General features: G+C 37.4%; 9 protein-coding genes across 16 annotated transcripts in view; 4 read left to right on the forward strand and 5 right to left on the reverse strand.

Annotated features, from left to right (window-relative positions):
* Positions 1-253: 253 nt before the first annotated feature.
* On the reverse strand, positions 254-6,069 carry Nca (neurocalcin homolog). Its single transcript, XM_036815692.3, has 6 exons — positions 5,959-6,069; positions 4,674-4,731; positions 1,136-1,235; positions 950-1,068; positions 654-842; positions 254-580 (listed from the first exon to the last, which is right to left on the reverse strand). Exons 3-6 carry the CDS (start codon positions 1,203-1,205, stop codon positions 386-388), a joined length of 573 nt encoding a protein of 190 aa, XP_036671587.1. The 5' UTR covers positions 1,206-1,235; positions 4,674-4,731; positions 5,959-6,069; the 3' UTR covers positions 254-385.
* Positions 1,915-6,041, reverse strand: LOC118877338 (neuronal calcium sensor 2). Of its 2 annotated transcripts, XM_070996625.1 has the most exons (6): positions 5,959-6,040; positions 4,674-4,731; positions 3,214-3,428; positions 3,001-3,144; positions 2,320-2,448; positions 1,915-2,211 (listed from the first exon to the last, which is right to left on the reverse strand). In XM_070996625.1, exons 3-6 carry the CDS (start codon positions 3,322-3,324, stop codon positions 2,035-2,037), a joined length of 561 nt encoding a protein of 186 aa, XP_070852726.1. In that variant the 5' UTR covers positions 3,325-3,428; positions 4,674-4,731; positions 5,959-6,040; the 3' UTR covers positions 1,915-2,034. The 2 variants fall into 2 exon arrangements, with proteins under 2 accessions (XP_070852726.1, XP_036671590.1); XM_036815695.3 differs by lacking the exons at positions 3,001-3,144; positions 3,214-3,428 and having other exon boundaries at positions 5,959-6,041.
* A 1,365-nt stretch (positions 6,070-7,434) lies between the features above and the next one.
* Positions 7,435-9,203, forward strand: fln (flightin). The gene is made up of 4 exons (XM_017068852.4): positions 7,435-7,552; positions 8,098-8,373; positions 8,447-8,602; positions 8,672-9,203. Exons 2-4 carry the CDS (start codon positions 8,102-8,104, stop codon positions 8,802-8,804), a joined length of 561 nt encoding a protein of 186 aa, XP_016924341.1. The 5' UTR covers positions 7,435-7,552; positions 8,098-8,101; the 3' UTR covers positions 8,805-9,203.
* Positions 9,204-9,730: 527 nt separating this feature from the next.
* Positions 9,731-10,879, forward strand: Csas (CMP-sialic acid synthase). The gene is made up of 5 exons (XM_017068851.4): positions 9,731-9,877; positions 9,932-10,122; positions 10,176-10,380; positions 10,448-10,615; positions 10,679-10,879. The coding sequence occupies exons 1-5, from the start codon at positions 9,810-9,812 to the stop codon at positions 10,785-10,787; spliced, it is 741 nt and encodes a 246-aa protein (XP_016924340.4). The 5' UTR covers positions 9,731-9,809; the 3' UTR covers positions 10,788-10,879.
* A 3-nt stretch (positions 10,880-10,882) lies between these two features.
* On the reverse strand, positions 10,883-13,055 carry schuy (schumacher-levy). The gene is made up of 2 exons (XM_036815842.3): positions 12,343-13,055; positions 10,883-12,202 (listed from the first exon to the last, which is right to left on the reverse strand). The coding sequence occupies exons 1-2, from the start codon at positions 12,869-12,871 to the stop codon at positions 10,920-10,922; spliced, it is 1,812 nt and encodes a 603-aa protein (XP_036671737.3). The 5' UTR covers positions 12,872-13,055; the 3' UTR covers positions 10,883-10,919.
* A 118-nt stretch (positions 13,056-13,173) lies between these two features.
* hale (hale-bopp) lies at positions 13,174-15,019 on the forward strand. The gene is made up of 2 exons (XM_017068850.4): positions 13,174-13,563; positions 13,974-15,019. Exons 1-2 carry the CDS (start codon positions 13,325-13,327, stop codon positions 14,998-15,000), a joined length of 1,266 nt encoding a protein of 421 aa, XP_016924339.4. The 5' UTR covers positions 13,174-13,324; the 3' UTR covers positions 15,001-15,019.
* Positions 15,020-15,344: 325 nt separating this feature from the next.
* Positions 15,345-21,725, reverse strand: LOC108005527 (mediator of RNA polymerase II transcription subunit 15). 5 transcript variants are annotated; one of them, XM_070996655.1, is made up of 4 exons: positions 18,598-19,850; positions 17,998-18,255; positions 17,724-17,942; positions 15,345-17,662 (listed from the first exon to the last, which is right to left on the reverse strand). In XM_070996655.1, exons 2-4 carry the CDS (start codon positions 18,006-18,008, stop codon positions 15,580-15,582), a joined length of 2,313 nt encoding a protein of 770 aa, XP_070852756.1. In that variant the 5' UTR covers positions 18,009-18,255; positions 18,598-19,850; the 3' UTR covers positions 15,345-15,579. The 5 variants fall into 5 exon arrangements, with proteins under 5 accessions (XP_070852756.1, XP_036670503.3, XP_036670501.3 ...); XM_036814608.3 differs by lacking the exon at positions 18,598-19,850 and adding an exon at positions 21,391-21,725 and having other exon boundaries at positions 15,346-17,662; positions 18,011-18,255; XM_036814606.3 differs by lacking the exon at positions 18,598-19,850 and adding an exon at positions 21,335-21,725 and having other exon boundaries at positions 15,346-17,662; positions 18,011-18,255.
* On the forward strand, positions 19,983-21,438 carry LOC118877218 (uncharacterized protein C16orf52 homolog A). The gene is made up of 2 exons (XM_036814614.3): positions 19,983-20,180; positions 20,246-21,438. Exons 1-2 carry the CDS (start codon positions 20,075-20,077, stop codon positions 20,644-20,646), a joined length of 507 nt encoding a protein of 168 aa, XP_036670509.1. The 5' UTR covers positions 19,983-20,074; the 3' UTR covers positions 20,647-21,438.
* Positions 21,726-22,480: 755 nt separating the features above from the next.
* Positions 22,481-27,339, reverse strand: part of Ac76E (adenylate cyclase type 2 Ac76E) — a 43,285-nt gene continuing 38,426 nt past the window's right edge. Inside the window, exons 13-21 of one of the 3 annotated variants that reach the window (XM_036814604.3) lie at positions 26,899-27,125; positions 26,607-26,814; positions 25,978-26,288; positions 25,761-25,923; positions 25,488-25,700; positions 25,217-25,321; positions 25,080-25,094; positions 24,372-24,614; positions 22,481-23,608 (exon numbers count right to left, since the gene is read on the reverse strand). In XM_036814604.3, the coding sequence (XP_036670499.3) occupies positions 23,477-23,608; positions 24,372-24,614; positions 25,080-25,094; positions 25,217-25,321; positions 25,488-25,700; positions 25,761-25,923; positions 25,978-26,288; positions 26,607-26,814; positions 26,899-27,125 (1,617 nt within the window). In that variant the 3' untranslated portion in view covers positions 22,481-23,476. Of the gene's footprint in view, positions 23,609-24,371; positions 24,615-25,079; positions 25,095-25,216; positions 25,322-25,487; positions 25,701-25,760; positions 25,924-25,977; positions 26,289-26,606; positions 26,815-26,894; positions 27,126-27,339 lie in introns of those variants that run through there. The other 2 variants (XM_036814605.3, XM_065865101.2) reach the window with 2 other exon arrangements.

Here is a 27,339-nt window from a genome sequence, read left to right on the forward strand (position 1 = left end):
AAGTCCTTGAAAAATTTTTTCTTTAAGAAAAATTATAACATTTTGAAATGAGCAAATTAGAGAAAGGGGTTTTTTTTATATATGTACGTTAAGCGGTGGTTTTATTTGATTCATAATAAGTACTTACCTTTTCTTCATTTTCATAAATTATTTTACCAAAACGCTTCCTTTATGATCATTTTATTATGAAAATTTTAAAACCTCAACATGGGTGTTTTGGAACGGTCATAATAGATATTATTTAATATTATAATTTAATATTATAAGAATTGTTTATTATTAGAAAGAAATATACATAATGGCCATACTGAAACAAAACAATTTAAGTCGCAATTACTCTATACACGTTTAAATGATTATTGCTTGCTTTTCAATAGTAATTAAGTTAATGAGACTGTGGATCACACTGTAATAATCGTACTATTGATGGATCACTTTTGGCTCCTTCTATGAACTCCTCCAAGCTTAATTTTCCATCTTTGTTTCGATCCATTTGCCGAAAAATTTTATCGGTTCGTTTTTCCGGAGTACTTTCGTCCTCTGGCATTTTCATCACCGATCCAACCATTTTATATATTGCCTAAAGAAATAATATTTATTTTAATTACCTGTGATGCAAAATAAATCCATGTTAACTAATTTTAGGAACTTACTGTAACAATTTCTAGCATTTCCTGCCGCGATATGTATCCGTTTCCATCTAGATCATACATTGAGAATGCCCATTTAAGTTTTTGCTCGAGTTTACCTCGAGATGTGACACTTAGTGCACATAAAAACTCTCTAAAGTCTATAGTGCCATCGCCGTTTGCGTCAAATGTTCGAAAAACATGTTCTGCAAACTATAAAACGGGTTAAAAAACAATGTATTATAAGGGGTAAATGATAAATCGAAATGTATTCCTGTTTATAATAACTTTAAAAACAAAGGTATAGCCCATAAGCTTACCTTGCTGGCATCACCATATGGGAAGAAGTTCCCATAAATCTTCTTAAACTCCTCTACTGATAAATGCCCACTAGGGCAATCCTTAAGAAAGCCTTTATACCATTCTTGGATCTCAGCATCTAAAAAAATTGTTTTTTAATTTTTCGTTATGCTTTATCGTACCGATAATATCAATTATGAACTCACCTGTGAACTCTGTGTTTTGTTTGAGGTCCTCCAAAACTTCAGGCTTTAGTTTACTATTTTGCTTTCCCATTGTTGCAGAACAATTTCATTATACAGTTATCTTAAAATGCAATATAATATTTATCATTAGCAACTATAAATTGGACAAACCAAAATTGTTTCATCGGGTACCGAAGTTTAAATACTCTTGCAGACCGATTGTTTCTGAATAACCAAATTAGGCAGGTTGCCATTTGAAAATGTACTACCTTTTTGCAGTGTAAACCTTTATTTCTTCTTTCTTATAAAATATAATTAATATAGTTGGACTAAATGGAAAAATTAGACTTTTACAGAAAAGCATTCCTGGTGTGAATAGGAAATATATTAGTACATATATTGATACTAAAAACGAAAAACTAAGCTATTGATTATTTGAGCAGATACTTTTTATCCATGTAAATAACTTAAAGCAGTGGAAAAAGTTGTATCTATGCCTAATAGACTAATTAAGCGCACTAAGGTAAAACTTTTTTTAAACATCGAAATGTTACAAAAGTGAGCACTAGAGAAAAACGCATAACCATATTTATTTTGATTCTGTCTTACAATCCATTACTTAACATAGCACTTGTGATCCAATAAGTTATCATATTTCGAGATTGAAGAGTAAACCGCCGTCGTGACCAAGCTGAGGAAAACCACTACCAAAAAGTGTGATCAATGCGAAATAGCATAGGTAAAAATTATAAATTGAATGATAAATTTTTAATGTATTATTTTGAATGACACACTGAAAATAGTTTAATGATTTCATAGTTTTATAGTAGTTTAATTTTAGTATAAGAAATATAAATTAAATATTTATACATTTCATTACTGATTTCATCAAATACACACATATTGTAGGATATAATTGTTTATGGTGCCAACATTTTTGACAACTCCTCATCTTGCAAACATCCTTTCAAGAACTCATCTTGGGTTAATTGACCATCGTTATTTTCGTCCATTTTTGCAAAAATATTTTTTGCTCTTTCTTCTGCTGAATCAGCTGGACGATTAGATGAGCACGCTCCTAGCATGTCATAAATTGCCTGAGAAGACACAAATCACATTAATAACGACAACTTAGAGGGTTAATATATAGTAAGATAATTGGAAGTAAATATAGATGTCTTTCATCAAAAGACTTTAGTTCCCACCTGAACAATTTTGGTCATTTCTTGTATGTCTATAACACCGTTGCCATCAACATCGTACATTCGAAAAGCCCACTTTAACTTTTCTTCCGGTGTTCCGCTTGAAGTTACATCTATTGCGAGTAAAAATTCCTGAAAAAACATTTTGTTTTTGAATAAAAAATAAAATATTAAATCTTACGCTTTAAAGAATCGTTGTCAAAATAAAGATGCATCTATTAATTTAGTTGATTCATTATTATAAGTATCATGCGCGAAAGGGCCCACAAACTGACATAGCTATACAATAATAACACAATATGCATTCTCATCACATATACAATATACATACGATCATCCCGATCCACAAATAAGGGACATCCAAATATGTACAATCGGCTTTAAAAAAAAATTATTAAAACATCTCAAGTGAACAATCAAGTGAATGGGACTGTCTCGTTCAGCTCTATTAAACCTACACTCTGAAATCATAAAAAAATAATCTAATTTCCTTTAAGCCTGTCCAGAAATTTTTAAATATTAAAATGCCTATGCGACTACAATTAAAATGCAATAGACAGTTTATTTAAACGAAATACGCAACCGTAGTTTGCTGTAATTATCAAAACCAGCATAATATCAAGAGAAAACTGTTACAGTAATTCTGTGTCGACAGCAACGAAAATGTAGTTGATGAAAAATTACCTTAAAGTCAATATATCCATTTTTGTCCATATCGAATGTACGAAAAACATGGTCACAAAACTCTTCCGCATTTCCGGATGGGAAAAACATTTTATACATATCGACAAATTTTGCTGGCGTCAATCGGCCGTTGGGACAATCTTGCTATATAAAATGAGACGAACGTACATAAAATGAGACTTTTTCCTTTGGTGGTGTAATTTTTGTACTCACCTTAAATCCTTTATACCACTCTTTAATTGTGGCTTCGTCATATCTCGTATGCGTTTTTAAAAACTCCATGTCTTCTTTGGTTAAACGGTCTTTACTACTTAAGCACCCCATGTTTTCACTGTTTATAACTTTTTAGGAGCTAATTTGTTTCTATTTAGTTTTTTCTTTGTTTAAATTGCTTTGCCTGGTCTGTACATTTGACTTAATGTTTATTTCTGGACAGAAAAACTCCAAATCAATAATTGTGTTTGTATAGCATTACGTTAACGATATGTATGAATTGTGGCACGAACAAGTGATGATTGAACGAGCGACTCATTTATAAATTTTTCTTGATAATAATAAGCAAAAATGTACTTGACTATTAACTTGTATATTTCAAACCTGATGTGTACCGAAGGACTAATCAAATGGTTGAGGCGCATGCGCGGAAATTGTCTCTATACATGACGATTATTGGTTAACCATATTTTCTGTACACGGTAGGACTTTTTTAAAAAAGGAAACAGGGTTGCCACGTTCACCTACAACATTTAACAATAATGTCAATTTGTTTAATAAAGTGACGTTATTTTTAGTTTAAAATTGCTAAATGCTAAAAGGTAAAATATTTTGAATGAGAAAAATTAAATTAATAAACTTCAAAGTTTCCCCTAGTAAGGTTATTCCGCAGCATAAAAGCTTTTTATTTTAATAGCAAAATATGCTTATTGCTTTCCGCTTTTTAAGTTATTTAGAATACTCAATAGATTTTAGGAAAAGATTTATTTGTATATCACTTTTATATTGTTATTAAGTATTATTTATAAAAATGTACAAAAAGCGATGCAGAGCTGCAAATTAAAATGTTGTGTCAGTCAATTCCCACGTAGATCGGTTACCTCACCATCAAAACAAACCGTCACACAAATTGCGATCCCGTCAGAAAAAGCAAAATGCCATTCTGGAGAAAGCAAATATCAATGATCTAATAGTGCAAAAGATGAGCAATGGTTTAGTTTCGCACAGCCACGAAACAATTAATTTTTATTTAAATCGACTATAAATTTAATAGAGACATTGTTTCATTTTTGATTTTAAAGTTTCGTTTTTATATTTTTTACCGAGAAGACAGTAAGATTAAACTATAGAAACAATGTATGATCTCTATTAGTATACGTCATTTTTGTCAAGAAATGTTTTTATCAAAGAAAACATCTGCAAGGGTATTTTCTTATGGTTTTAACCATAATTTTATTGGTGGTTTTATAAAGTCCGAATGGGTATTAAACATGATCAGTTAGTATGATTGATTATTGTAAAGGTTTACACACACATTTGGAAAATATTTAGTACAAATCATATATTTTTAATTGGCTGCTTAAGTATTGGATTAGTCATGCATTTTAGGCTATATTAAGCTAGGCACAAATATTAATGGTAGGATTTAATATTTGCTTCGTATAAGACCGTTTACTTACGTGAGATTATTTTCCGTCGACCAAGTCAAGGCATTATATACCTCAAGAGGTTAATATGCTGAAAAATAAAAAGCACAGCTGGTTAATATATCCATATAGTGTTGAAAGACTTAAAATTATAGAAAAAACAACTTCTTAATTTGTATCAAAAACAAATTCCAAAACCGGTTTTAAATAATTGTTTAAAGAACCGAAAATTTTTGATAAATGCTTTTATATGTTTTGGAAGATGTTCGTAAAACTATTAATACGAATTTTGCTGAGCTTAACTTTTATAAAGAGAAAATAAGCTATATAAAATAAATTTCGGATCCAATTTTTTAAAAATTCCACTTAAAACTTTGGATATAATATAAAAAATCGCTAAGGTCACGGCCAATCTAAAAGTAATTAGTTCACTTTATAGAATATATTGTTTTTATATAGGTTTTATTTAATTTATTCCACTTTCGAATGCGTATCTTGAAAGTGCGATTGAGAACAAGGCTATAATAGCATTCGGGTCACTGGCTAAATCTTGTTTCTTATTAAGTTATTACTCTTTATACCGGAATATGCGAATGCGAAGCCAATGCAATTTTGAATCTCCTTTCATGATGAATACGTTGAACGAAATGGAATTTTTGGCACACGCATACGCCTGCGTGTCACGTGGGGAAAACACGGCCCGCGCCTACAAATTTTTTTGCCTTCCCAGAGTTTGGTGTTATGGCTTTTTTTGCATATAATATTCACACACAATCGGGTTAAGTTTCAGATAAAAAAAAACTTGGCACTTCCGAATTAGGCCGAACCAAATATTCCCCATAGTTAGTTTAAAAAGGGGTTTATTTTCGATTGGGTGGCCCCGCTAACTACACGTTTCAACTCCCAATGGGGTTTTGGATTCTCGATACACCGCCGTCTTACATAAATTGACACTATTTTCGCCCAGAATTTAAATGCATTAATATAACCGGCTCGAAATGGTGGGGGCTTTCAATTTAAATAAAGTAGTTTGTTGTTTGTCCATATGTATGTGCATATGTATCGAGCTTGTTTGTCACACGGGCCACATGCCCTCAAAATATCCAGAATAAACGCCAATAACATACACATTTTATATTTTCAATATGAATTCGTCCTAAATTCTTATTTTTGATGTTTTATTATATATATGTACTCTTAAGTGCATATATACATACGTACACACATACAATATATGCACGCAAAATGAGTAAAGTGTGTATATAGCTCGGATCACTCGGTACTAGGGTGCCCCCATGGGCGTATTTGCGTTTATTACCTGAAGAAAAATTACACATTGAATTCAGGCACATTTCTGCCACCTGCTAAATTAAACAGTTCCACTTTTTGCAAATGCAATAAACTTATTCGACCAAAACACAATCAATACAACAAATTTAGGGGTGGCTGAAACTAACACGATATATATTGAATTAGAGTTGTATCGATATAATCTTGTTGTTCATATTGTTGTTGGATTTGCCTTATCTGAAAGAAAACAACAACATTAGGGTGACCGTATTTAGGTCGGTAATAGCCTCTATCCACTACCAACATTTTTATGCGATAGTTTGACAATGGTCTTTTTATTTTTCTTCTTGCTAATAAAAATTGGTTCTCCAAATACGTATACGAATTAATACCAGAAAAAATCTAAGAATTGTTAAACATCAACATAAAATCTCAGTAGTAGAGGGAACGACCTTAAATGGCAGCTGTGATTAGTTGTCAAAATATTCCAAACATAAATCGTATACAATGTTTTACTTCATTAAATTACAGTTCATTAAATTACTGTTCAAAGTTATCAATAAAATAATTAGAGTTATAAATGTACTTTGTGACATGATTTAATAGTAAACACTGGTGATCGTTGAATGTTACAGAGTTGTTATGATTTTTTAATAAACAAGGAAAAACTTTGGTTTCTATGATTCAACAACATCGAGCTGAAAAAATACATTTTATTTAAGTTTCGAAGTTGAACCTCACTTTATTTATGTGTGAACTGCTGTCACGTCAGCTGTTATCGGATGACGGATGGTAGATGTGCTGTGGGAATCGGATTTTCACATTTTCACATTTAGGACTCTCTGGGAAGAGGATAAATAGTAAGAGTAAATAAAGATTAACGGTTATTTTTTAAATAAGTTAAGTTTTTATTGTGATTTTTGTTATTTATTTATGTTTTTTTGCGGGTTTCTTTACATTTGGTTAATTTTATTTGTATTTAAAAAAAGGGTTAGCCTAGGCTGACAAAACCCAAAAAATATTAAGTTAATTCATTTTGTTTTCCTTTTTATAAATAGGATAAGCCCTGCTTAGTTTCTGTACTAGTTTTATATTTTGGGATTTAAATTCAATACATAGAAGATAAGGCTGTTGGTCCTAACAACATATACTAGTTAGTTTTATTTTAATGTTTTCCATTTAATCACAAGAATATTCATAGGTAGAACAAAATATTTTCACCTAATAAGATAATACTTAATAAAAGTATTAATATTATGTTCTGGGATTTTCACGCTCGTCATTTCTGTTTTTATCAAAATAGTTTCAATCTTAATATAATGGGTAATTATACAAAGGGCTTCTTCGGTTTCCAAAATAGACATAATCTTTCTGCTTCGTATTGTTAATCTAATTGTAGGACTAAACTGTTGAGTTCACTCAGCTGATTGCTCGGTTTATACATAGGTGTTAATAGTGCTTTGGCCAATTAAATTTAGTATGTGTGAATGTATGTCAATCAATGTATATAGATTCTGCTTCTCGATATATTTAGATTAAGTTTTCTAAGTGCATTTGTTTCGAGCAGCAGTTCGATCATTTAGTCTTTTTTCTTTTATATCAGTATCAACACTATAGTAAAGGTATTATCGCTGAATTTTCTAGCGAACCCAATATCCTAGATAAGCAGTGCTAGGTGATAGAAATTCAATGTGATACCCTTGCCCATAACATAAAACGATATATTCGCAGTTCACTTAATACAAGGATTATTCTATATCCCTAATATTTAATATTGAGTTTTTAAAAAGATAAAGTAAATTAATTTAAACAGACTAAAGTAGTTTAAAAATAATTCCGTTAGACGAATGATGTAACTTTTTATATATAGACTTAGATGCATTGAACCATTTAAGTCGTCCTGAATTCGAAACATTTAAAGAAATGCGAACAATGTGGGTGTCCTTATTTCGGAAAAGTTTAAGAAATGTAATCTGTTTTAGTTTATTTTTAAATGAGAATGCAGTTTAGGTTGAGGAAAGTTATGCAACTTTTGAAAAGGTCACCGAGTAACTAAATCAAGAAGATGATAACTAATTAGGAAGTTTTTATATATTTCCGTAAATAAGATGTTACATTTTGAGTACTTGATCTTGCTTGACTTATAAGTCCATCGTTAATATTCCAGTAATATGGCAGACGAAGAAGATCCATGGGGTTTCGACGACGGCGGCGAGGAGGAGAAGGCGGCTTCGTCAACTCAGGCATCCAACCAGGGAACTCCGGCCCCACCCTCAAAAGCACCGAGTGTGGCATCCGATCATAAGGCTGATAGCGTGGTGGCAGGCACTCCGGCCAACGAGGAGGCTGCTCCTGAAGAAATCGAAGAAATCAAAGCGCCTCCACCTCCGCCAGAAGATGATGGATATAGGAAACCGGTGCAGTTGTACCGGCACTGGGTCAGGTTGGTATTTCTGGAACAAGAATAAAAAGGTATCGAATTCATCTTGCAATCTTATGCAATCTTGTACTTGCAGGCCGAAATTTCTCCAATACAAATATATGTACAACTACAGAACCAATTATTATGATGATGTAATTGACTATATTGACAAAAAACAAACTGGAGTGACACGGGAGATCCCAAGACCCCAAACATGGGCGGAACGTGTTCTGCGCACACGAAATATCAGGTAAAAATATTAAAAATAACCCCAAAATTTAAACAAAAAATTTATTATTTTATTAACCACTCATTTTAGTGGCAGTGACATTGATTCCTATGCACCTGCAAAGAGGGACAAACAATTAATTCAAACACTGGCGGCCTCAATAAGAACTTATAATTACCACACCAAGGCATATATCAACCAAAGATATGCGAGTGTTCTTTAAGTAAGCACACTTAAATGTAATAATAGAAACGTCATAAAAGATGAATACTCGTAGGTATAAAAAATAATATCATTTTTAAAAGATGTTTACATATAGTCAGTCAGTAAGCGTTTGTATATCTGCGCATATCCAAACTCTGTATCGGCCTTAAATAACGAGGTTAGTAAGGATCGGAACACTTTTCAAGAGACAAAGAATATATTTTGTATATTTTCTTAGACGCGTAATTTCTGTTAATATATTGGTATATATATTTTTATATATTAACACAACTTACCTCTCAATACGTGGTATTTTTAAGATTATTTACTTGATTTTTAGCAAAGTAAATAAATTAAAAAACTTATTTATATCGTAAAGCCTAAAATAAAAACTGTGCAATAAATAAAAATAAATAAACTTTGTCATTTTATTTGTCTGTAAATTGAGTGGTGGGGAACAGTACATTAGGTAATGAGGAAAAAATCATTTAAAATTATAAATAACCCTCTTTCGTTTTATACTTTTTAGTATTACATCACATTTAGTCCCATAACTTTTAAATATCACTTGGCGATGAAACTTGATCTGTATTTTCATTCGTGCAGATACAGATTAAGTAACATCCACATGGGTGAAAAGCCAGCTTAATACTACTCTCTATGCCCGCTTAATAAAAATCTGAATAGTCCAAAGTCCACATACATAAGGTAGAAATACAGAGATTCTCACCCTAATAACACATAATAGAGTAAATTAAGCTATTGTGTGTGTTTGAATTAGTAAGAATTTCAGAGTGGACAACTTACAAACTTTTTGCTATGGTTTCAAATAACAAGTGTAAAAATGACTATAAATAAAAAAAATTAAACCATTACTAGTACACTACCTAAATATTTTAGGTGTTCTAAAATTATTTTATCACATTATAATTTTTACTCACTGGCTCACCTTAACAAATAGTTTCCATATGGGATGCAAGTTTTTGGTTTTTTTATTCAGACCTGAAATAGAAAGCACCACGCGATGATAAAACTTAAGTCGGTGGTTTTTCTTGTTTTACTTGCTTTTGAAAACGGGTGCACAGAATTTTGGTAAGAAAAATATATATAACCTTTAATCTTCTTTAAAAGATATTTATTTTTCAGTTTGAAAAATGATATTCATGCATTAATTTTAGCTAGAGGTGGAAGCAAAGGCATTAATCTGAAAAACCTTGCTGAAGTTGGCGGTTTGTCCCTATTGGCCCGCACAATTATAACAATTAAAAATTCTTCATGCTTTAAACACATTTGGGTTTCCACAGACGACAAAAGAATTGCCTTTGAAGCGCAAAAGTGTGAGTTTTAAATTTATAATTAGGAATCTAGCATCTTTAATTACAAATTTCAGATGGTGCCATTGTACATCGTCGTCCTGAAAAATTCGCTAGAGACGATACTCCTTCGATACATGCAATTGAGGAATTTCTAGATGTGCATACGAGTATCCAAGACTTTGCCTTGTTTCAATGCACATCTGTGTTTTTAAAAACTAATTATATTCAAGAAGCTGTTAAAAAATTTGAGACGCATGACTGTGTATTTGCAGCTAAGAGGTAAGAAATTCCACATACCAAATATTGCTTCCAAAAACATTCAAAAAACACTGATTTTCTTTTTCAGATCACATTACTTAAGATGGAAAGTGGTTGATGATGAATTGATTCCGGCTGAGTTCGATTTAAATGCCAGACCAAGACGTCAGGACTGGGAGGGGGATATAGTGGAAACCGGAATGTTTTATTTCTCACGAAGAAGGCTGGTAAAGAGTGGGTTGTTACAAAACAACAGGTAAAAACTGATAGTATATAAACTATATATCCTATTTGTACCAACATTTTGACGTTCGTTTAGGTGCTCAATTGTGGAAATCGATGTCAAAGACGGTTTAGAAATTGACACAAGCCACGACCTTATATTAGCCAAATACATTTTAAGCAGTGAAACAAAAACCGATTTATAAACTTAAAAATGCATATTGTGTTCAATAGTGAAGGGTTACGTCTCTAAAATATTAAATGTGAAAGAGAAAAGTAAAGTCGATCCCCTTGAAAAGCTTCTTTATTGTATAATTTTTCCCAGATAGATAGATAGTTTAGGTTGTGTGTACATTTGATTTGATATTATTTGTGGGCCAGGCTATTACCGAGGTATAGCGACTGATTCGCTTGGTCAGGAGACGTGGCATTATAGCCGTACTGATGGGTCTCAGAATCAGGCAAGTTTTTCCGTATCGAGCTAAATACAAGGGGGTGGGGTTGGAATTGCTTTTAAAGGACGATACACCTCCAATCGATCGAGGAGCTTCCCTGCTCGTCTTCTTGTGGCTTTGATGCTCTTCTTGGTCCTTGGCCTGCTCCTGGGCTGGCGGTTTCGGGATCTCAGCTGGCTTCTTGCTAAATATATGCTTTAGTCCATCACGGTTGGTGGGTTTTCCAGTGGCTTTCAATACCCTAACTCCTTTGGAAGGAGAATGTTGTTGCTGGTTCACTTTTATGGGACAGCATACACAGTTAGATTGCTGCTGCTGCTGCAACTGTTGCTGCTGCATTTGATGCATCTGTTGACTGTTAAAGAACCCTGGGCAATGGCAGCAAGGATGATGATATGCTGGCATCCTGTGGTGGGAGCACTGGTTGCAAGGACATATTGAGTGGCAGGAGCAGCCAGAATAAAACCCCCCGGCAACCGGAATATTGGTTTGCTGTTGCTGTAAAGCTGAAGGTGAAGTTGTCAGGATGGGATGAATCATGTGTTGACTGAACTGGCCGTTAAATCCCATAGAAGGATGCGCTTCCATATTCGAAATCGGACAGCAGGATCCGCTGTTTGGAAAGTTCTCCGGTTTCAACATGCAGCAGTTGCTGCCGTATACCGGATTTTGGATCTGACAGCAACCATTGCCCATCGGCAGTTGGCAGACTTGAGTTGCCCTAGGCGGGCAGCAATTGCTGCAGCTGCAGCAGGAGCAACTTGACATGCTGCTCGGTGTAGCACTCAGGAATTGCTGGCAAGGATACATCACAGGACTGCTAGAAGTTGCTCCAGGCTGGGTCATGGGTAAGAAACTTATGGTCACATACGGAGAGTTGTTGCCAAACTGTTGTTGAAGTTGCTGCTGCTGCAGTTGCTGATGTTGCTGCTGTTGCAGTTGCTGATGTTGCTGCTGTTGCTGCTGTTGCAGTTGCTGATGTTGTTGCTGCGTCTGCTGTTGCAGTGGCTGATGTTGCTGCTGTTTTTGAACAATCAAACTGTTGCCAGCCCTCTTCATTGATTCGGAAACCAATTCCGGCTGTTTATTATTCAAAGTAGATAGTTTTTGACGGACCTGAGCTGCCGTTTGAGTGGATAATTTCCGAAGAGGTGCTATGGCATTATCTAGAATAAAAAATGGAATTAAAAATGTATATATAATCATTAAGTAATACAGGTTTCTAGGGACTAATTTTCATTAATGGTTCGACAAATTCCAATAACTAAAATAATAGTAGTAGAGACATGGACTGTCTATAACATACCTCTCTGGCTGACATTATTGGTGGATGTCACACTATTCTTGGAACCAGTTTCACCTGTTTGAGATTCAGCATGGGAGCTTTTTTGGCATTGCTCTGAATCTTGTTTAATCCGATTGCGTTCCAAAGCATCTTCGAGAACTACGAAAGAAGGCCTGTTCGCCAGGTCCTTGTTGCAGATCTTCACAAAAGGCGGCACAACTTCGGTTTTCTTTTCTCCGTCTAGCGATTGCAGATTAGTGTTGATCTTCTCTGGAATTTTAGCAGGGCCTTCATCGATATCATTGGAGTCTTCTTTTAGAACGGCTATGCTAAAGCGCTGTTTCTTTGACACCATATCCGAAACCTGGTTTGTTGATGTCGGATTACCACTGTTTATTTCATCTTGTGGTGCTTGCGAGTCTGGATTGGGGGAACTAATTTCGATTAGCCCGTCACTTCCCACGGTTATCACAAAAGAACATTTGGCTACGTTTTCTTCGGTTGTTTTGGTATTTTGGTCCAAAGATTCACTTTTGCCTTGGGACTCCATTGCTGACTCTATCTGGGTCTAACCGCGAATTTTGGTGTTCTATCCGGGGAATTTGGTGCTCGTTTTTCTACAGCATTTCTTTTTGTGTTTGAGGTGATTGAATTGGATTGTCAATTTTGAAAGCACATTTAACAGAAATGTTGAAGTTAACTTAGTTTTGTAAATAGAGGGTGCTTGCAAGTTTAGTTGGGAGAATTCATTACCCTAAATATTTATTTTCAGCGCAACAGCACCCAAAAACATTTTGGCCAGGAGGTTATAGAAAGATAAAAGATCACAGAATATTTGGATTATTAAATCACTGAAAACTAATAGATAAAATATCCAGCAATCTGTAATTCTCAACTCAATATTGTCAAAAATTTCTACACTTTTTGTGACTTAACATGTACAAAATTTTAATACCCCGGGGTTAGCCGCTGCTAACACTTAGGCCAAATCGGAGTGTTAAAGATGTTCTGCACGGAGAGCTGTGAGCATGGATGCAATGCCACCTCCTCGGGAAAGCTGATCTCCAGTGGAAATGGCAATGGCAATGGCTTGCAGCCGCAGACGAATCCACAGCAGCAGTTCAACATGTGCTATGCTCCACTGTCAATGCAGTCCAACAACGAAGTGGGTTGCAGCAAGTGCGAGGTGGAGCCACCTCGGGTGGGAATGTGCCTGGTCACCGAATGTCCAGAGGGTCTAAGGTATACTAATATTAATTATTAAGATCTTACTCCAAATATTAAATTTAATTGTGTATCAAACGTAAAATTGTATTTATCTTAATACTTTCCATGTTTCTATTTTATTTTCTATTTCTATATTTTTCAGAAGAACCCTTTAATTTCTTCAAAAATTGTATATATTTATGTATCTAAAATATAGGTAACGAAGAGGAATTCAAAGAACAAAGAGTTATACATAAAATACTGGACATAACTTTTATTTTTATTTTAAAAAATTCCATAGCCTTAACAGATTTTAAAATATGTTTAAAATATTGATGTGGTCATTATGCAGCACATTTATTGAAATTCATGGTATTGTTTTCAGATTTCTTAAACAAACACTTACATTATAATACGTCTAATACTTAATAATATTTCCCTTCTAGCATTGACTGCAATGTTCCCCTGCCCAACTCCTTCAATTTGGATGAGTACAAGAATCAGATGATCTGCTCCAGCTGTTCACAGTTCAATGGGGGCTACTTGGATGGTTTCTGTCCGCCACAACCAGGGGCGACTAGATCCATTCCCATTCCTAGTCATACTCCCAATCCTGTCCAGTCGCCTGCTTGCAGCTTTCAGTGCCAGTGCTGTCCCATTGGAGGAGCCTGCTCCGGATACGATTCCCTGTCGGCTCCAAAGGCTCCAGTGAGTCCTTTGCCAAAACCACCAGCGACACATCGACCAGAGCCACCGGTGATGACGGTTGCTCATCCAAGTCCCGGAGCCATTGTAGTGCCGCCGATCTTTTGCCTGACTGGACCCAGTTCAGAAGGTGGCTTCTATCAGCCGGAACACACACCCGTTTACTTTTGCAGCCTGATTCCAGTGCCCCAATCCTGGAACCTGGTGCCCGTGGCGGCCCAGTCGCAGCCTTTGCCGCAGCAGCAGCTGATGACGAGTCCTGCACAGGATTCGCAGCTGCCGGCGCAGCAATTGGTGCCCTTCACCCGCCTCCTCGCCGAACTGCGAAGGGATCGGGAGAGGTCCTGCTGCGAGCTCCAGATTCCGTCGCCCCTGGCCTTCCAGCTCTATGCTCCCACGGTTAAGTTTTTGGATCAGCCAGCACCGAGTCCTGCCAAGAGACAGGCCCCTGATCCTGCGGTGACAACTCCTTGTGACCCACCACCACCACCATCACCACCACCGGCAGCATCTTGCTCCTCCTCCGCCGGATTGCCCCGTACCCGTTCAGCCAGCCCGAAGCGCAGTCGATCCTGTCTCCGGAACAAGGATTTGTGGGCCAGTGGTGGTGCCACCTCAAGCCACGCCCCCTATCCCTCGGCCGCCCAACATGGAGCTGGCAATGTGTGCATGAAGTGCGGCAACTGTTGGCACTGTCCGCGCTGCAATTGCTCCAACTGCTTCTGGCATCCTGGCTTGGGGCGAACTCCTCCGAGAGACACTCGATAGAAATGGAAGTCAATAAATCGAATCTTTATAATAACCTTGTTAAAAACCTCTCTCGAAATAAAGGCTATTCAAAGATATATGTTTTAGAAATTGGGAAATAGGTATGTACCTATTTTTGTACATAAAGCTTTAGTTTAAATAGAGTGTATAGGGTATCCAAAAGCTTTCCTTTAAAACATCTCAAAGTTAATAGATTATAATAATTATTCCGAATTCTACAAAAGCCTACGCTAAAAAAAATATTCCCCGAATTTGAAGAATTCGGTGTAAGGGACAATGTTTTTATTAGGTAAATTTAAATAAATAACTAGATCTATTTTCAGATAATTCTTTGATTTCGACATTAAATTGAATTTTTTAAATTCTGGACGAATACTTTTGTGAGTGTATGTAATAGCACCTTTAAAAATCAATATTAACTTTTAATTTGGTTTTAATTTATTTACAGTAATAAGGAAAAATATAAGGACAGAAATGAGCCATTTTAACACATTCAGTTTTCTTTTAATTATGTTTATACACCCTTGAAGAGTTCCTACATAAATCACAAGTAACTATCAGTTAACGCCGCCCATGCAATTATCTTTCATTACGCATATTCATGAAGTTTGCAACATAGTTCGTCATGACAGAGGTTAATCCGTAGGGTTCGTTTCTGGGTTCGTGGACTTGGGCTACGGGTGGACTCATCCTTGGGTATCTCTGGAGTTGCATAATCTCTGCGGCGGGTGGCAAAGGACCTCTTAGTTGGGCCCTGGGATAGGGATCTGACCTTTGGTCGGCGGTTGGACGATGTCTCACTTTCCGCGAAGTAGGACTAACTTCAGTGGAGGTCCTGTTGCTGGATTGGCAATATGGAGGCGGTGGCAGGAGCAGTCTTCTCTGCAACTCAATTGCTGTGGTCTGCGATTCTGCTGCATTGTAATTCTGCTGATGATCATGATAGGCCTGTATGCGCTGTTGATACACAAGGGATTCCTGATAGGCAGTTGGGTACAAATAAGGTGGCGGATCGTAGAGGAAGGAATGCTGCATATATGGCTCTTGATTTGCAGGATGGGTTTCCTGGCTGTGTGGATGATGCATAAAATGCTGCTGCTGCAGTTGCTGTTGCTGTTGGGATTGCTGTTGCACTAGAAATTGCTGTCGCTGCTGTTGCTGCTGCTGCTGCCAGGACCAGGCCAAAGCCTTCTCCTCCTGCTGGCGCTGCTGGTCGGCTATTCTTAGCTCCAGAGTTCTCAGGTCGGATCTCAGTTGGCGCTTTATTTGATCCCTGTCCGACTTTAGTTTTTCCTCCACCTTCTTGAATTGCTCCATCTTTAGCATGAACAATCGCTTCTCCTCCGCGTGATGGCGTTCGCAGGACATTCGATCGTCCAGTAGCTTCTTCAGGGACTTGCCCAGCTGATGCAGTTGCTCCTCCTCCCGGCACTTGATCCTCTGGTACATGACCCGCATTTGCTGCAGCTTATCCTCCGCCTCGTGCTGATGTTGCTGGTAAATAACCTCCTGTTGCTGTTGGCTGGACGACTGATGGAGTTGCTGCTGCATATATTGCTGTTGAATATGCAATTGCTGCTTGTGAAATGATTGATTTGGTGGGTTCCACTGAGGACTTGGATCACTGGCAACCGTAGGACCAACAAACTGATGTCTGAGATTTTGGTTTACTCGATCAACAGCGTTATTATTGCAATTGATAGATTGATATATCTCCTCGTTGCACAAATTTGGTTGGACAATGTGATGGATTAACTGCTGACGTAGTAGGGAATTGGCTGTTTGATCCGAGTCTTCAAGGGATACGGATGTTGCAGGTTGCGGGTTGAAGTTATTGGCAGGCACTTCCTCAGCAACTTGCAGTTCGAGCTGAATTTCAGTGGTTAACTGATTCTGGGCGGGATCGTACAAGTAACTGATTGTCTCTGGTTGCTCGGTCTCCACTTCCGATGACTGTTCAACCTGATCAGGAACGGCTAAGTCTTCCACCGCATCTTCTGCGTTTTCTAAATTGTTAGTATCATCATAACCATCTTGAATTTCCGGCTCACTTTTGGTCTCCCATTGCGTCATGGGCTCCATCTTAAAGTGCAGGTCTTCTCTTTGTGGATTGTGCCAGCATAAGTAGGGGTAATGCTGACGCCTAGTGCTGCTGGTCCTTATCACACTTTCCCGCTGGCTCTGCAGGATTTTTCGGTTCTCCTCCTCCGAAGAATCGTTAGTCTCGACCTCCTGCTTCACCAAATCGAACAACATAACGCTGATTTCTTCATCGTCCGGCAGTTGAGTCTTCACTTCACATTCAGCACTCAAATCGGGCATATTCAGGGGTTGCTCCCCTAAATCCTGAATTTCCTCGGAAGGCTCCTCTGCGAACTCTTCCTCTTTTATGTCTACAGGGTATTCGTTCGTTTCGAATTCATTATCGGTTTCTTGGGATATAGGATGGTTATCATCCCGATCTTTCTTCATTTGCTTGGCCACGTAACGAGGACGACCGGATCCCACGGGAAATTTCAACATTCGCAGGTGGTATTCCCGATTCTTGGCGTATCTGCTAAGGGTCCTTGTGCGCTGCTGAAGTTCGCTGCGAGCCAGTTCCTTGGGTATGAATAGTAATTCGTTGGAATATACACTGGCTCTTCGCTTTTTTGTCTCCGCTCTTTGAAATAATAATATTAATATTAACTTTAACTTAAAACCATATTTTAGGTTAAGCTTACATGGACAACGAGTGCCTTTCCTCTAAAACTAGAGGTCTTGTTGTATCCTCCTTTGTTGGACTTTTAATATCTGGTTGACTTTCATCCAGATCCTTGGGTTCAGCGATGTCGTCTTGATTATCAGCTTTTTGGTTGGTATCTTTTCGATACACGTCACACTCAGCATTCAAATCAACCTCTCCTTCATGAGTAGAAGTACTAAGCGAGTTTTCAAGATTTCTGCATATAGGAAAGCGAATTAGTAAAAATACGAGGCTAAAATTTTATATTTTACTTTGCTACCATACCCGTCGATAGCTGCCTGGTGCTCACTCATAGGTTCAGGTTCAGATTCAGACAGAAACTCGGGTTCTGATTCGGACACGACCATGTCGTGCCAAGAACTGCCAGTAGGCAGCCTTCCGTTTCCTTATTATAAATGAAAGTTGTATACAAAAGCCTAGTTATTGTTTGGCTGTGGTATCGAATGTCCGGTTTAGCCTATCAGATTCCGTGGAGTTGGCTTTAATAAACTTTTGACAGAAAGGTAATACTGTAAATAACAAATTGAGAGGAAATACGATTTTACTCAGAATATAAATAAACAATAGCGTGAAAGAAAAAACCCTGTCTAATGAAACTATTCAACCAAAAGTTCTATATTTGTAAACCAATTCTATTGCAGTGATACTTTTTTTACTGTTTATTAAAATAAAAAGAATAGTATGAACTTTCTCAACTTTTTTAACATAAAATTCGAAAATATGCTTTATTATTATTCTTTGCACAGTACACCTGATTAAATTTGAATATACCCTACATAGTTTAAAAAAAATTTATATAATATATTGATGGGATGCCAGAAGGGATCCAATTTCTTTCTGTGCATGCTTACCGCCCCACTGTGCATGTCCCACCATTGGAAAATGAATCCAGTTCTGAAATCACAGCTCAGCATAATTTAGATACGTTTGTAAACAGGAATCGAACTAATCAACAAACAAATCTCCATTAGTAAATAGCCCCTTTCCGACAGGATTTCGCGGTGGTTTCGATTTCGTATTTGGGCTCCTCGATGTCGCGACGGAATTGAATGTCGGTGGAGAACCGAGCCGCGCAAGTGTTGAGTTGCACATCCGAAAAGTGAATGAATGCAAATGAAATTTGCTAATAATAAGAGAGTTACATGGCCCGCCGGCGATAAAAAATACAGCCCCACCAGCTCCTGGCCGGCAATTATGGGGCATTGAAGGGTCTGAAAGAGCGCTGTCCGCTGGCTTCCCCATTAGATATCACTGGGCAGATATAAGCACAGAACCTGAACAGAACCCACCCCGTTTATAACGCTGACCGGCCGCATAACCTGGGTCAACCTGGACGAACTAAGTTGGCAAGGACACGTCAGCGGCGGGCATGTGACGTGGCCACATTCAATTCCCTCACTTGTAATTGGAATTGTAATTTTATTTTTATACACCGGTCAGCCCCAAATGCCAGTGCATTTCACTCGGGTGTATTGCTGGCCAAGGGAGTTGTATGCAATTTTGTCTGGGGTTTTAATTACCCTTATGACGGCAATTAACTTCGGGCATTATTGTTCTTGGCCAGTTTACTAATTTTGCTTTCAATAAAACAGTCTATTTTTCTTTTGGAATTTAAAAGTTTGCTTTAGATATTAACTTAGTTTATTGAGTTCTACAACTTTCAATTTTCTGAGCCTCCTCAAAATTTAGGTGGTTTTTAATAATAGTAAGGGGTAGAAATGCTGGAATCGAGAGCTTCATCTAGTAAATACCCGTAAAAATCGTTATTAAATTAAAAATGCATGATAAAACCGATCCTGTTGATACTATTTTGTAATACCTGTTCCTAAATAATTAACAATCTTGATTTGTAAGCATTAGAGTGGGCGTGGCTTTCGCAGTTCCCGAGATTTCGACCTTTAAATGGACAGACACGCATGGCTTCTACGCCTGATTTATATATATTTATATAATATAGGGTCGGAAGGGCTAAACTGGCAACCTAAACGTTCATATATTTTTCTTTGTTATTTCCAACTGCATACCCCGATAGTCTAAAAAACCGGACCTTAAATTACTAATAAATGTAAAGCTATTACGGTTAAAACAAATTTACCCCATTTTGTTTGAATTTCGCGCCAATAGCCACCTGGTGGACAAGCAGCGTACTAAAAACCCACACTTGATAACAGTGACTCCTTTCACTGCGATAACAAATCGACCTCTGCTTTGTTTATCAATCGCTGTGAAAAAGTCACGGTTATCAATCGCTGGTCCATCGCTAACGAGTATAAAAACAATTGACTTTCAAGAAATTGCATTTTGAATCTCCATTTCCTGTTAATTACAATGGATAAACTAACGACAATTAGTGCCACGCTCTTTATGGCGGCCGATGTGTTTGCGATTGTCAGCCTGGCGCTGCCGGATTGGATCATCACGGAATCAGGGACGGGTCAGTGCGAAAAACACGGAAGCACCACTTTCTTACAATGTATCACAAAATCTTGAATATTCCAGGTGACATACGACTGGGCCTGATGTGGACCTGCATGACGCTGTACAATAGACCCCAGGTGTGCTACACCCCCGACTTGCAACCGGAATGGCTAATCGCCCTCATCTGCATCTTCGTGGGCTGCATTTGCGTGACCACCACCGTGATCCTGCTGGCCTCGTCCTCCTGCAACCGAAATGTGATCCCCTATGCCCGCTGGGTGGGATTCACGGCCATGGTGCTCTTCTGCATGGCGGCCGTCGTCTTCCCGCTGGGATTCCATGTCGAGGAGATCGGCGGCCAGGCCTACCAGCTGCCCAACACCTTTAAGATCGGCATATCCTACATCATGTTCGTCCTGGCCCTCTGGATCACCGTGGTGTCCGAGCTATTTGCCGGCAAGGTCTGCCTGCCGCACTTCTAGAGACGCGAGGACGGCCTCACCGGATTCCTGATTTCATTTGCAGTTTGCTCTGTGATTTGTTATACCTTTTGTTTTTCCCTGATTTTTCTCGCTTTTAATTTTATAGATTGACTTAATGTTGTTTTAAGTATTTTGACATCTAGTGACTCGAACACGAGCTGGATACTCGAACAATACCTGTCTTAAACGAATCTCCCAAGCTTTAGGACAATTTTCGCATCATCCTGCTAAACTAAAAGTACCTTTTGTATATTTTTGTATTTTTAAAACCCACCTTTATCTTAGTTTATGTACTGTTTTGTATGTCGAACATTGGTGCAGTATTCCAGCTAAAAAATCGAGAACTTGTGTCTGGATAAATCTCACAAATTAAGCGTAGTTCTAGGATCAATTTAGTTAGTACGATTTTGTTATACGAATATAGTTATGGTACTGCAACATAAAAATAATGTATTTTTGTGTGCTTATTTAGGCTCACGGTAAAGGTCAGATAGTTCTCCCTTTTGAGCAAGAAGATCGAGAACTAACGCATCCACCTCGCGAAATAAGTTTACTCTTAAATTGTTGTGCTGATTCGCCTAATTTATATATAATCATAAGATCATAAGTAGTTGGTTTTTTGTAAAAGAATTTATGTACATAGTCCAAAATGTAAACGTATAAAAATATCCTTCAGAATCATACTAACATTTTAGAACAATATAAATTGTATTTGTGTGTAAATTTAAAACAATTGTATTTTACCACTTTATTTATTTAGCAATGGGTATTAAAATGAAGAATTCAACAGCACTTTGTAAATATTCCAACAGTCTTCTGTTGTTCTAGCCCAGAGGTAGCTATAAAGCTGTTTGATAAGGCACATACACTAAACACTGAACATATAAAAAAAGGCAATATCCGAGCGAGGAACTTGAAATTTTCGAGACTCTGCCACTTCGAAGGCCGCGACGGCAACTGAATGTCAAGGCAGACTGGAGTTGGGATCTCGATGGGTCTCGTGGTCTGCGCATGCGTCGTGTTTATGTGCTCATGGCTATCCGAGATCCGAGAATGCTGACCAAGCTCCCTGGCACAACCGATTCTAATAAAGGCTGTGACATATGAGGCGATGTGGTTGGAGAACACTGCTGACCCCAGCAGCATTTCAGATCGGCCGCGCACGTTATCGGTTCTGCATTGCTTACAAAATTTTGTTTGTAAACCGAGAGCCCTTCACAAATTCTTTCTCATCAGACAACCACATAAACAAACCCTCTACTCATTAAAATCCTAAATAACCTTCCTAGATCGAATTTTCTGCAATTTTACACCATTATGAAATATTCTTTTTTCTTGAGAAAATCCACTTAGCTAAGTTTTTATTATTATTAATTTATATAGCATATCACCATGACATAACTTAAGAATGCTCCAATTCAAATAAGTATAGAACCCCTATTTACAAATAAAAAAAATTAATAACAATAATTATCTTTGAATAAATTATAGTGGAACAGTATCAAATCAGATTTTCGGCTATTATTTGTATTTAACTTTAAGGTTTTCTTTTAGCACATGAAACTGAATGAACTTGTTCTAAACCTATAATCCAAAGTAGTTAAGCTATCAAATCCATTTTGAGTACTGATTATCTGTCTGGTCCCTGGCATCCTATATATTTACTTGTCTACTCTTTGGTAGATCAGTCCTAGCATAATTTGTACTGCCTGAGTTATTTATAGATAAGGGTGAACTCCACTTGACCCGCTCATTGCACTCGCGACCAGAAATACTTACAAAAATTTAGATCACATTTCGATCTTTGTAATGCCATATAAAAAAAACACGTGAATTAAATACATCGTAATATTTTATTGATTTCCTTTATTGATCATATAATAAAAATCAATTAAATCGTTTAATAATATCAAATATTGTTCAATGAATCTACTTTAAGAACTACTGCAGCGTGTTCAGAGTGTTATTACAAACATTTTATTCAATATTCGTATTCCAGCATAGGTTTTTCAAAAACAGTTTCCAAAACTTGGGAGTTCGTTTTATATCCATTGGGTATGCAAAGTGCACAATGAAGCTGGTCAGTTTTTCTCGGAGGTATTGTGTAATTTGTTGGGATATGTTAGGTACACAAGATGCGGTTGTTGAGCTTAGATTTGTCTTAAGAAGTAAGTTCGCTTTGGTGGCTTTCATCTTATATAGTTATATACATAAATATATCAAAACATGATGTAGTGAATAGTTTGGTAACAGTAAAATACGCTTGAGTAAAAAAATATATAGAGTTTTAATTGATTCTTTTTACAGAATTTAACTAGTGTCGTTTGAAAAAATAGTATAGTTTAAAAGTAGTGAATTATATAGTGCTCGATAGGGAGAGAATAGCGACAGAAACATATCTTGAGAGCCTCAGAAATGAATTTAAGCAGTTAGTAAATAGATATGTTTTTCAGCTATATTTATTTGTTGGTTAATTTTTGGGCTAGGGTGGGCTAATTTGCATTTCTTTGTCTATCGTAATTTTAATTCGAATCGTATATAATTATTCGCTGTTTAAGTGATGGCTACGCATAAGATTAGCTAACAAATTGTACGAAATAGTCAATAACCTTTAAATTCTACTAACTAACTAAAAACAAATTGTTGCTAACAAATACTTAACATGTGCGTGTGATGAGCAACGTACTTTAAATGCTTGCAAATTCATTACAACTAAAATGAAAAGCTCAAAATAAATAAGAAGATGCTTTGAAGTGACTTTTGGCCTACGCTACGTGTACATGATCATAAATATCCATTAAATAGTAGGTATCAACAGCAACTGGGCGATTTACAATTTCCCGTCGAAAGGTGTCTTTACAAAGTAGGTGACTAGATTGCCCTTGCCCTTGACATAGGTCAGGCCGCGGCACTCGCACTCATAGCCGGCTGCCATCAATATCTTGGCCGTGTTTTCCGTCGTCTGTAGAAAGAAAAATATTATTTTAGATTGGCTTATATTTTTTGATCTTCCGTTTTATATGTATTTACTTTTATTTTATGTTAAGACTATTGCCTAATTTGTAAGCAAAATTATATCAATAAAGTAAGGAATCTGTAAAACCGAACTATTTATCAAATATCAGAACAACTATAGGTTTGCTGTGGATGCATCGATATCTGATCCTATATTTGAAAATCATATTTATATAATAACAGTTATACTAATATTTTGAATACTTTGTATCTGTATCGCATAGGTTTTAAAGCTTATATTACCTATAACTGAGATAACTGATCCTATATTTGAAAATCATATTTATATAATAACAGTTATACTAATATTTTGAACAATTTGTATCTGTTTAGCATAGGTTTTTAAGCTTTTATTACGTATGACTGAGAACTGATAGAACTGACTATATTATCCACAAGTGATGATATTTTAATTTAACCATTACTTTATTTTGACGTTTTTCGAGTGACTTTTAAAAAAGTGGAGAACAATTTTCTAAATATTATTAAGGAGATCTTTTATCCACACACGTTTTTCGAGTGACTTTTAAAAAAGTGGAGAACAATTTTCTAAATATTATTAAGGAGATCTTTTATCCACACATTTTTGGGTACGTTTTCCGCTGTCTATAGAATGTAATGACATCACTACTAAAAAAATATTTAATCTAAAATTTTAAACTGTGATTTTTAAATAACCTTATACAATTAATGCTGGATCCACCGCTTACCTGAAGTCGTCCCATTACGCCACATGAGTCCATGCGTGAGGCCACATTAACTGTGTTACTCCAGATATCGTACTGCGGTTTCTGGGCGCCAATCACACCGGCAATCACAGGACCATGATTGAGCCCTATGCGGAGACGGAATCGTTGGAAGGACTCGCGATTAATCGAATCCAATATGGACATCAAAGCAATCGCAAACTCGACCAGTATGACCACGTTGTGCTCCTCCGTTCGCTTCTCGTCCTTTATGGTAAAAATAAAAAAGGAGAACTGCGTTAGGACTAACGAACGATTCGATTTAGTCATAGTCGTCCTTACGTCCCCTGCCTAGAAACCCTCCACCCCACCGGATTCAGCTAATCCCAATCCCTGCCCACCGTTCGACCCTCATTTGGCGACCCTTTTTTTATTGGTCTCCCTTTGGCCTTTGTTGAGCCAATGTGATTTGATTTCCTCTTTGTTTGGTAGTTGTAAAAATTTAATTAAAGTGCTAAGCAGCGATTAAAAGGCATTTGAACAGTAAATAACATTCGGTCGATTGGGATTTATTGGGGGAAAGAGGGCCAAAGGTTGGAATTTCAACTGAATTCCGGCATTTTTTTTTTTTTTGGGGTTGAATTGAAAACATTTAATTTGAATTAGGTAGTATTGGCCAATTTATCATCGTTTTGAGCAGAGAATGTGACAAGTTTAAAGAAGAAGACTTACCGCAAAGCTACGTGACTAGATATGGCAATCAAGTCAGGTTGTTATTTACAGGATTAGTGAAAGCATTGAAGGGATATAAGTGAGACAAGATAGACACAGATATTATGGAGAAGGCTTTTGAAAATAGTTTCACTTACCGTAGCGCCGTCTTCCTTTCCGGGCCTCAAACCTGAAGCACACATATAGGTGCTGGCTATAGTTTTAATCTTTTCGATTCCACTGAACTTTGGCTTTAACAGGAGCTGAAAATAAACCGAAATAGGTTTGGGGCTATAAGTGGTAATTTTTTAAATAGAAGGGGTCCCCTATAACTATGGTTTTTCCCCAGTTAAAAATTTAAAATAAATATTTAAAATAGACAACGAAATATTTTTAAATTTCAATTTAAATAAAATACAGCCGCATTACCTTATCGAAATCACAAATGATTTCATTCAACAGACGCAGGCACTCCAGACCCTGCTTGTTGACATCTGTCTCGTCGTAGAACTCCTTGTAGTTGGGAATGGAGGCGAACATCACGGCCACGCAGGAGTAGCTCTCGTGGTAGAGCTCCGTGGAGCGTTCCAGGTGCAGGAAATGGGTGGCCACGTGGGCTGGCAGGATGTTCTCCAGCAGAATCTATATATAAGAGAATTGCCATCGAACTGCTTTCATGCATTTTAATATTATTTTTCGCACCTTGTTGATGCCACGCATGGTCTCGACCTCCTCCTGTTCGACCTTTAACTTGGCCTTCCACAAGAAATCTGTGCGCGCCACATATTCACCCTGGCGATCCAAAGTGTGGAGCACCAGAATGATGACCAAGAGCAGCAGGAATCCCTTGATCTCCAGGGGTAAGCTAGGGTTAAGGAAAAATTAGGAATTTTGTTTGTAAAATATTATTTCTCCTTACCCATATTTAATATTTGTGTCGTTGTAAATAACAAAGAGATCGCTGTATCCAAGAACTGTGACTTGTGCGATCAGAGCCACCAGCATGGCAATCAACTTGAGGATAAAACCAGATCTTAGAAAGGCGGAAATTGCCGCCAAACTAATGGCACAGCAATATAGAAACACGGGGGCAATGTGTATGGCACGGGCGATTTCCCACGGCTGCATCTCCTCCTGGGTGTCGTTTAAAAAGTCGCTGAAATTGCTGGCCAAGTTGGTGGCGTTAGGTGGTGGCTCTTTGTTTACCCCATCAGGCACCGTGAAGTTGATCTAAAATAATAGTTTAATGCTCTTATAATTAGAGTATTTTATTATGTATTGCAAATATAAATAAATCCCTTTGAAATTTGCGTGTAAGTGATTATTTTTGACAATCGAACTGAATGAGAAACCCATTAGGTATGCTAACATATGAGAACAGTATTCTTGTTTTGAGGTACAAACCAACTTTAAAGTCACGGAACACTTAACTTTTGTAACTAGTTATTAAATGTCTTAGTTTTTTGTATGGTAAACTAACCAAGTTAAGAGTAAACTCTATTTGATAAGCCCTTTTTTGGATTCTTCTAGAGCCTTAGCTGGACTTACCACACTGAACACCGCGCAGGACGAGATGAGGATGTTGACTACGACGAACATGGCCAGTCGCAGGTAGCGACTGCTGGCCACCACTTGTCCAGGACCGTTTCTTTCCGTGGCCGAGGAGTGGACATCCGGCACGGACATGTTGCTCAGATAGAGGAACAGGGCCAGGGACAGAAAGCTGGCCAGGAGGGATCCAAGGAGGGCCAGGTTCCTGCGATTCACACGGCGGTGGGGGAGTGAGCAAAAGACCAAGGATGAGTCGATGGGCTCCGTAATGCGAGTTGATCTCACCTACAATTTGATTACAATCAGCTGGACGATGGCCAGCGAGAGGAAGAGGACAAAGGCGCATATCAGGTCGAACCGGAAGTGCGTATCCGGCTGGGCGCGGTACATTCCCTCCCGGGGCGTGTTGCGGTACCACATGGTGAAGGGCTTCAGCTCCGTGGGCGGTCCGAAGAAATTAAAATTGAAACATTTACGCTCCGGCGGCAGTAAATTTGATTCAATCATGGCGATGCTCTACGGAGAGAAAGGGAAGAAATGAGAAAAGGACACATAGTAATAAAGTTGGCTCCTGGTGCTTCAGCTTACATACAGTAGATATTGCCTACAGGCAAAACTTTACTAAAAGCTTCATTTCACTTCAGTGAGGTTTTGCAAGTGAAATTTATAGATTAAAACCAAAAATAGCGATAATATCAAACAGTAATTTTAAAACTGAAAATGTATTTCC

Source organism: Drosophila suzukii, chromosome 3 (genome assembly GCF_043229965.1).
Source record: "Drosophila suzukii chromosome 3, CBGP_Dsuzu_IsoJpt1.0, whole genome shotgun sequence".
Classification (NCBI taxonomy): Eukaryota; Metazoa; Arthropoda; class Insecta; order Diptera; family Drosophilidae; genus Drosophila; species Drosophila suzukii.

What these genes read in the sequence shown, in the direction of transcription:
- Nca (XM_036815692.3), bottom strand. Translation starts at nt 1,205, where the DNA reads ATGGGAAAGCAAAATAGTAAACTAAAGCCTGAAGTTTTGGAGGACCTC. An exon ending in ACAAAACACAGAGTTCACAG is followed by an intron (nt 1,069 to 1,135) that starts GTGAGTTCATAA and finishes CAATTTTTTTAG; the next exon opens with ATGCTGAGATCCAAGAATGG. An exon ending in CATATGGTGATGCCAGCAAG is followed by an intron (nt 843 to 949) that starts GTAAGCTTATGG and finishes CCCGTTTTATAG; the next exon opens with TTTGCAGAACATGTTTTTCG.
- LOC118877338 (XM_070996625.1), bottom strand. Translation starts at nt 3,324, where the DNA reads ATGGGGTGCTTAAGTAGTAAAGACCGTTTAACCAAAGAAGACATGGAG. An exon ending in ATGGATATATTGACTTTAAG is followed by an intron (nt 2,449 to 3,000) that starts GTAATTTTTCAT and finishes ATGTTTTTTCAG; the next exon opens with GAATTTTTACTCGCAATAGA. An exon ending in AAATGACCAAAATTGTTCAG is followed by an intron (nt 2,212 to 2,319) that starts GTGGGAACTAAA and finishes GTGTCTTCTCAG; the next exon opens with GCAATTTATGACATGCTAGG.
- fln (XM_017068852.4), top strand. Translation starts at nt 8,102, where the DNA reads ATGGCAGACGAAGAAGATCCATGGGGTTTCGACGACGGCGGCGAGGAG. An exon ending in TTGTACCGGCACTGGGTCAG is followed by an intron (nt 8,374 to 8,446) that starts GTTGGTATTTCT and finishes TTGTACTTGCAG; the next exon opens with GCCGAAATTTCTCCAATACA. An exon ending in CTGCGCACACGAAATATCAG is followed by an intron (nt 8,603 to 8,671) that starts GTAAAAATATTA and finishes CACTCATTTTAG; the next exon opens with TGGCAGTGACATTGATTCCT.
- Csas (XM_017068851.4), top strand. Translation starts at nt 9,810, where the DNA reads ATGATAAAACTTAAGTCGGTGGTTTTTCTTGTTTTACTTGCTTTTGAA. An exon ending in TGTGTATTTGCAGCTAAGAG is followed by an intron (nt 10,381 to 10,447) that starts GTAAGAAATTCC and finishes TTTCTTTTTCAG; the next exon opens with ATCACATTACTTAAGATGGA. An exon ending in GGGTTGTTACAAAACAACAG is followed by an intron (nt 10,616 to 10,678) that starts GTAAAAACTGAT and finishes ACGTTCGTTTAG; the next exon opens with GTGCTCAATTGTGGAAATCG.
- schuy (XM_036815842.3), bottom strand. Translation starts at nt 12,871, where the DNA reads ATGGAGTCCCAAGGCAAAAGTGAATCTTTGGACCAAAATACCAAAACA. An exon ending in CAATAATGTCAGCCAGAGAG is followed by an intron (nt 12,203 to 12,342) that starts GTATGTTATAGA and finishes TTTTTATTCTAG; the next exon opens with ATAATGCCATAGCACCTCTT.
- hale (XM_017068850.4), top strand. Translation starts at nt 13,325, where the DNA reads ATGTTCTGCACGGAGAGCTGTGAGCATGGATGCAATGCCACCTCCTCG. An exon ending in GAATGTCCAGAGGGTCTAAG is followed by an intron (nt 13,564 to 13,973) that starts GTATACTAATAT and finishes TTTCCCTTCTAG; the next exon opens with CATTGACTGCAATGTTCCCC.
- LOC108005527 (XM_036814608.3), bottom strand. Translation starts at nt 18,093, where the DNA reads ATGGTCGTGTCCGAATCAGAACCCGAGTTTCTGTCTGAATCTGAACCT. An exon ending in CACCAGGCAGCTATCGACGG is followed by an intron (nt 17,943 to 18,010) that starts GTATGGTAGCAA and finishes TCCTATATGCAG; the next exon opens with AAATCTTGAAAACTCGCTTA. An exon ending in GAAAGGCACTCGTTGTCCAT is followed by an intron (nt 17,663 to 17,723) that starts GTAAGCTTAACC and finishes ATTATTTCAAAG; the next exon opens with AGCGGAGACAAAAAAGCGAA.
- LOC118877218 (XM_036814614.3), top strand. Translation starts at nt 20,075, where the DNA reads ATGGATAAACTAACGACAATTAGTGCCACGCTCTTTATGGCGGCCGAT. An exon ending in CATCACGGAATCAGGGACGG is followed by an intron (nt 20,181 to 20,245) that starts GTCAGTGCGAAA and finishes TGAATATTCCAG; the next exon opens with GTGACATACGACTGGGCCTG.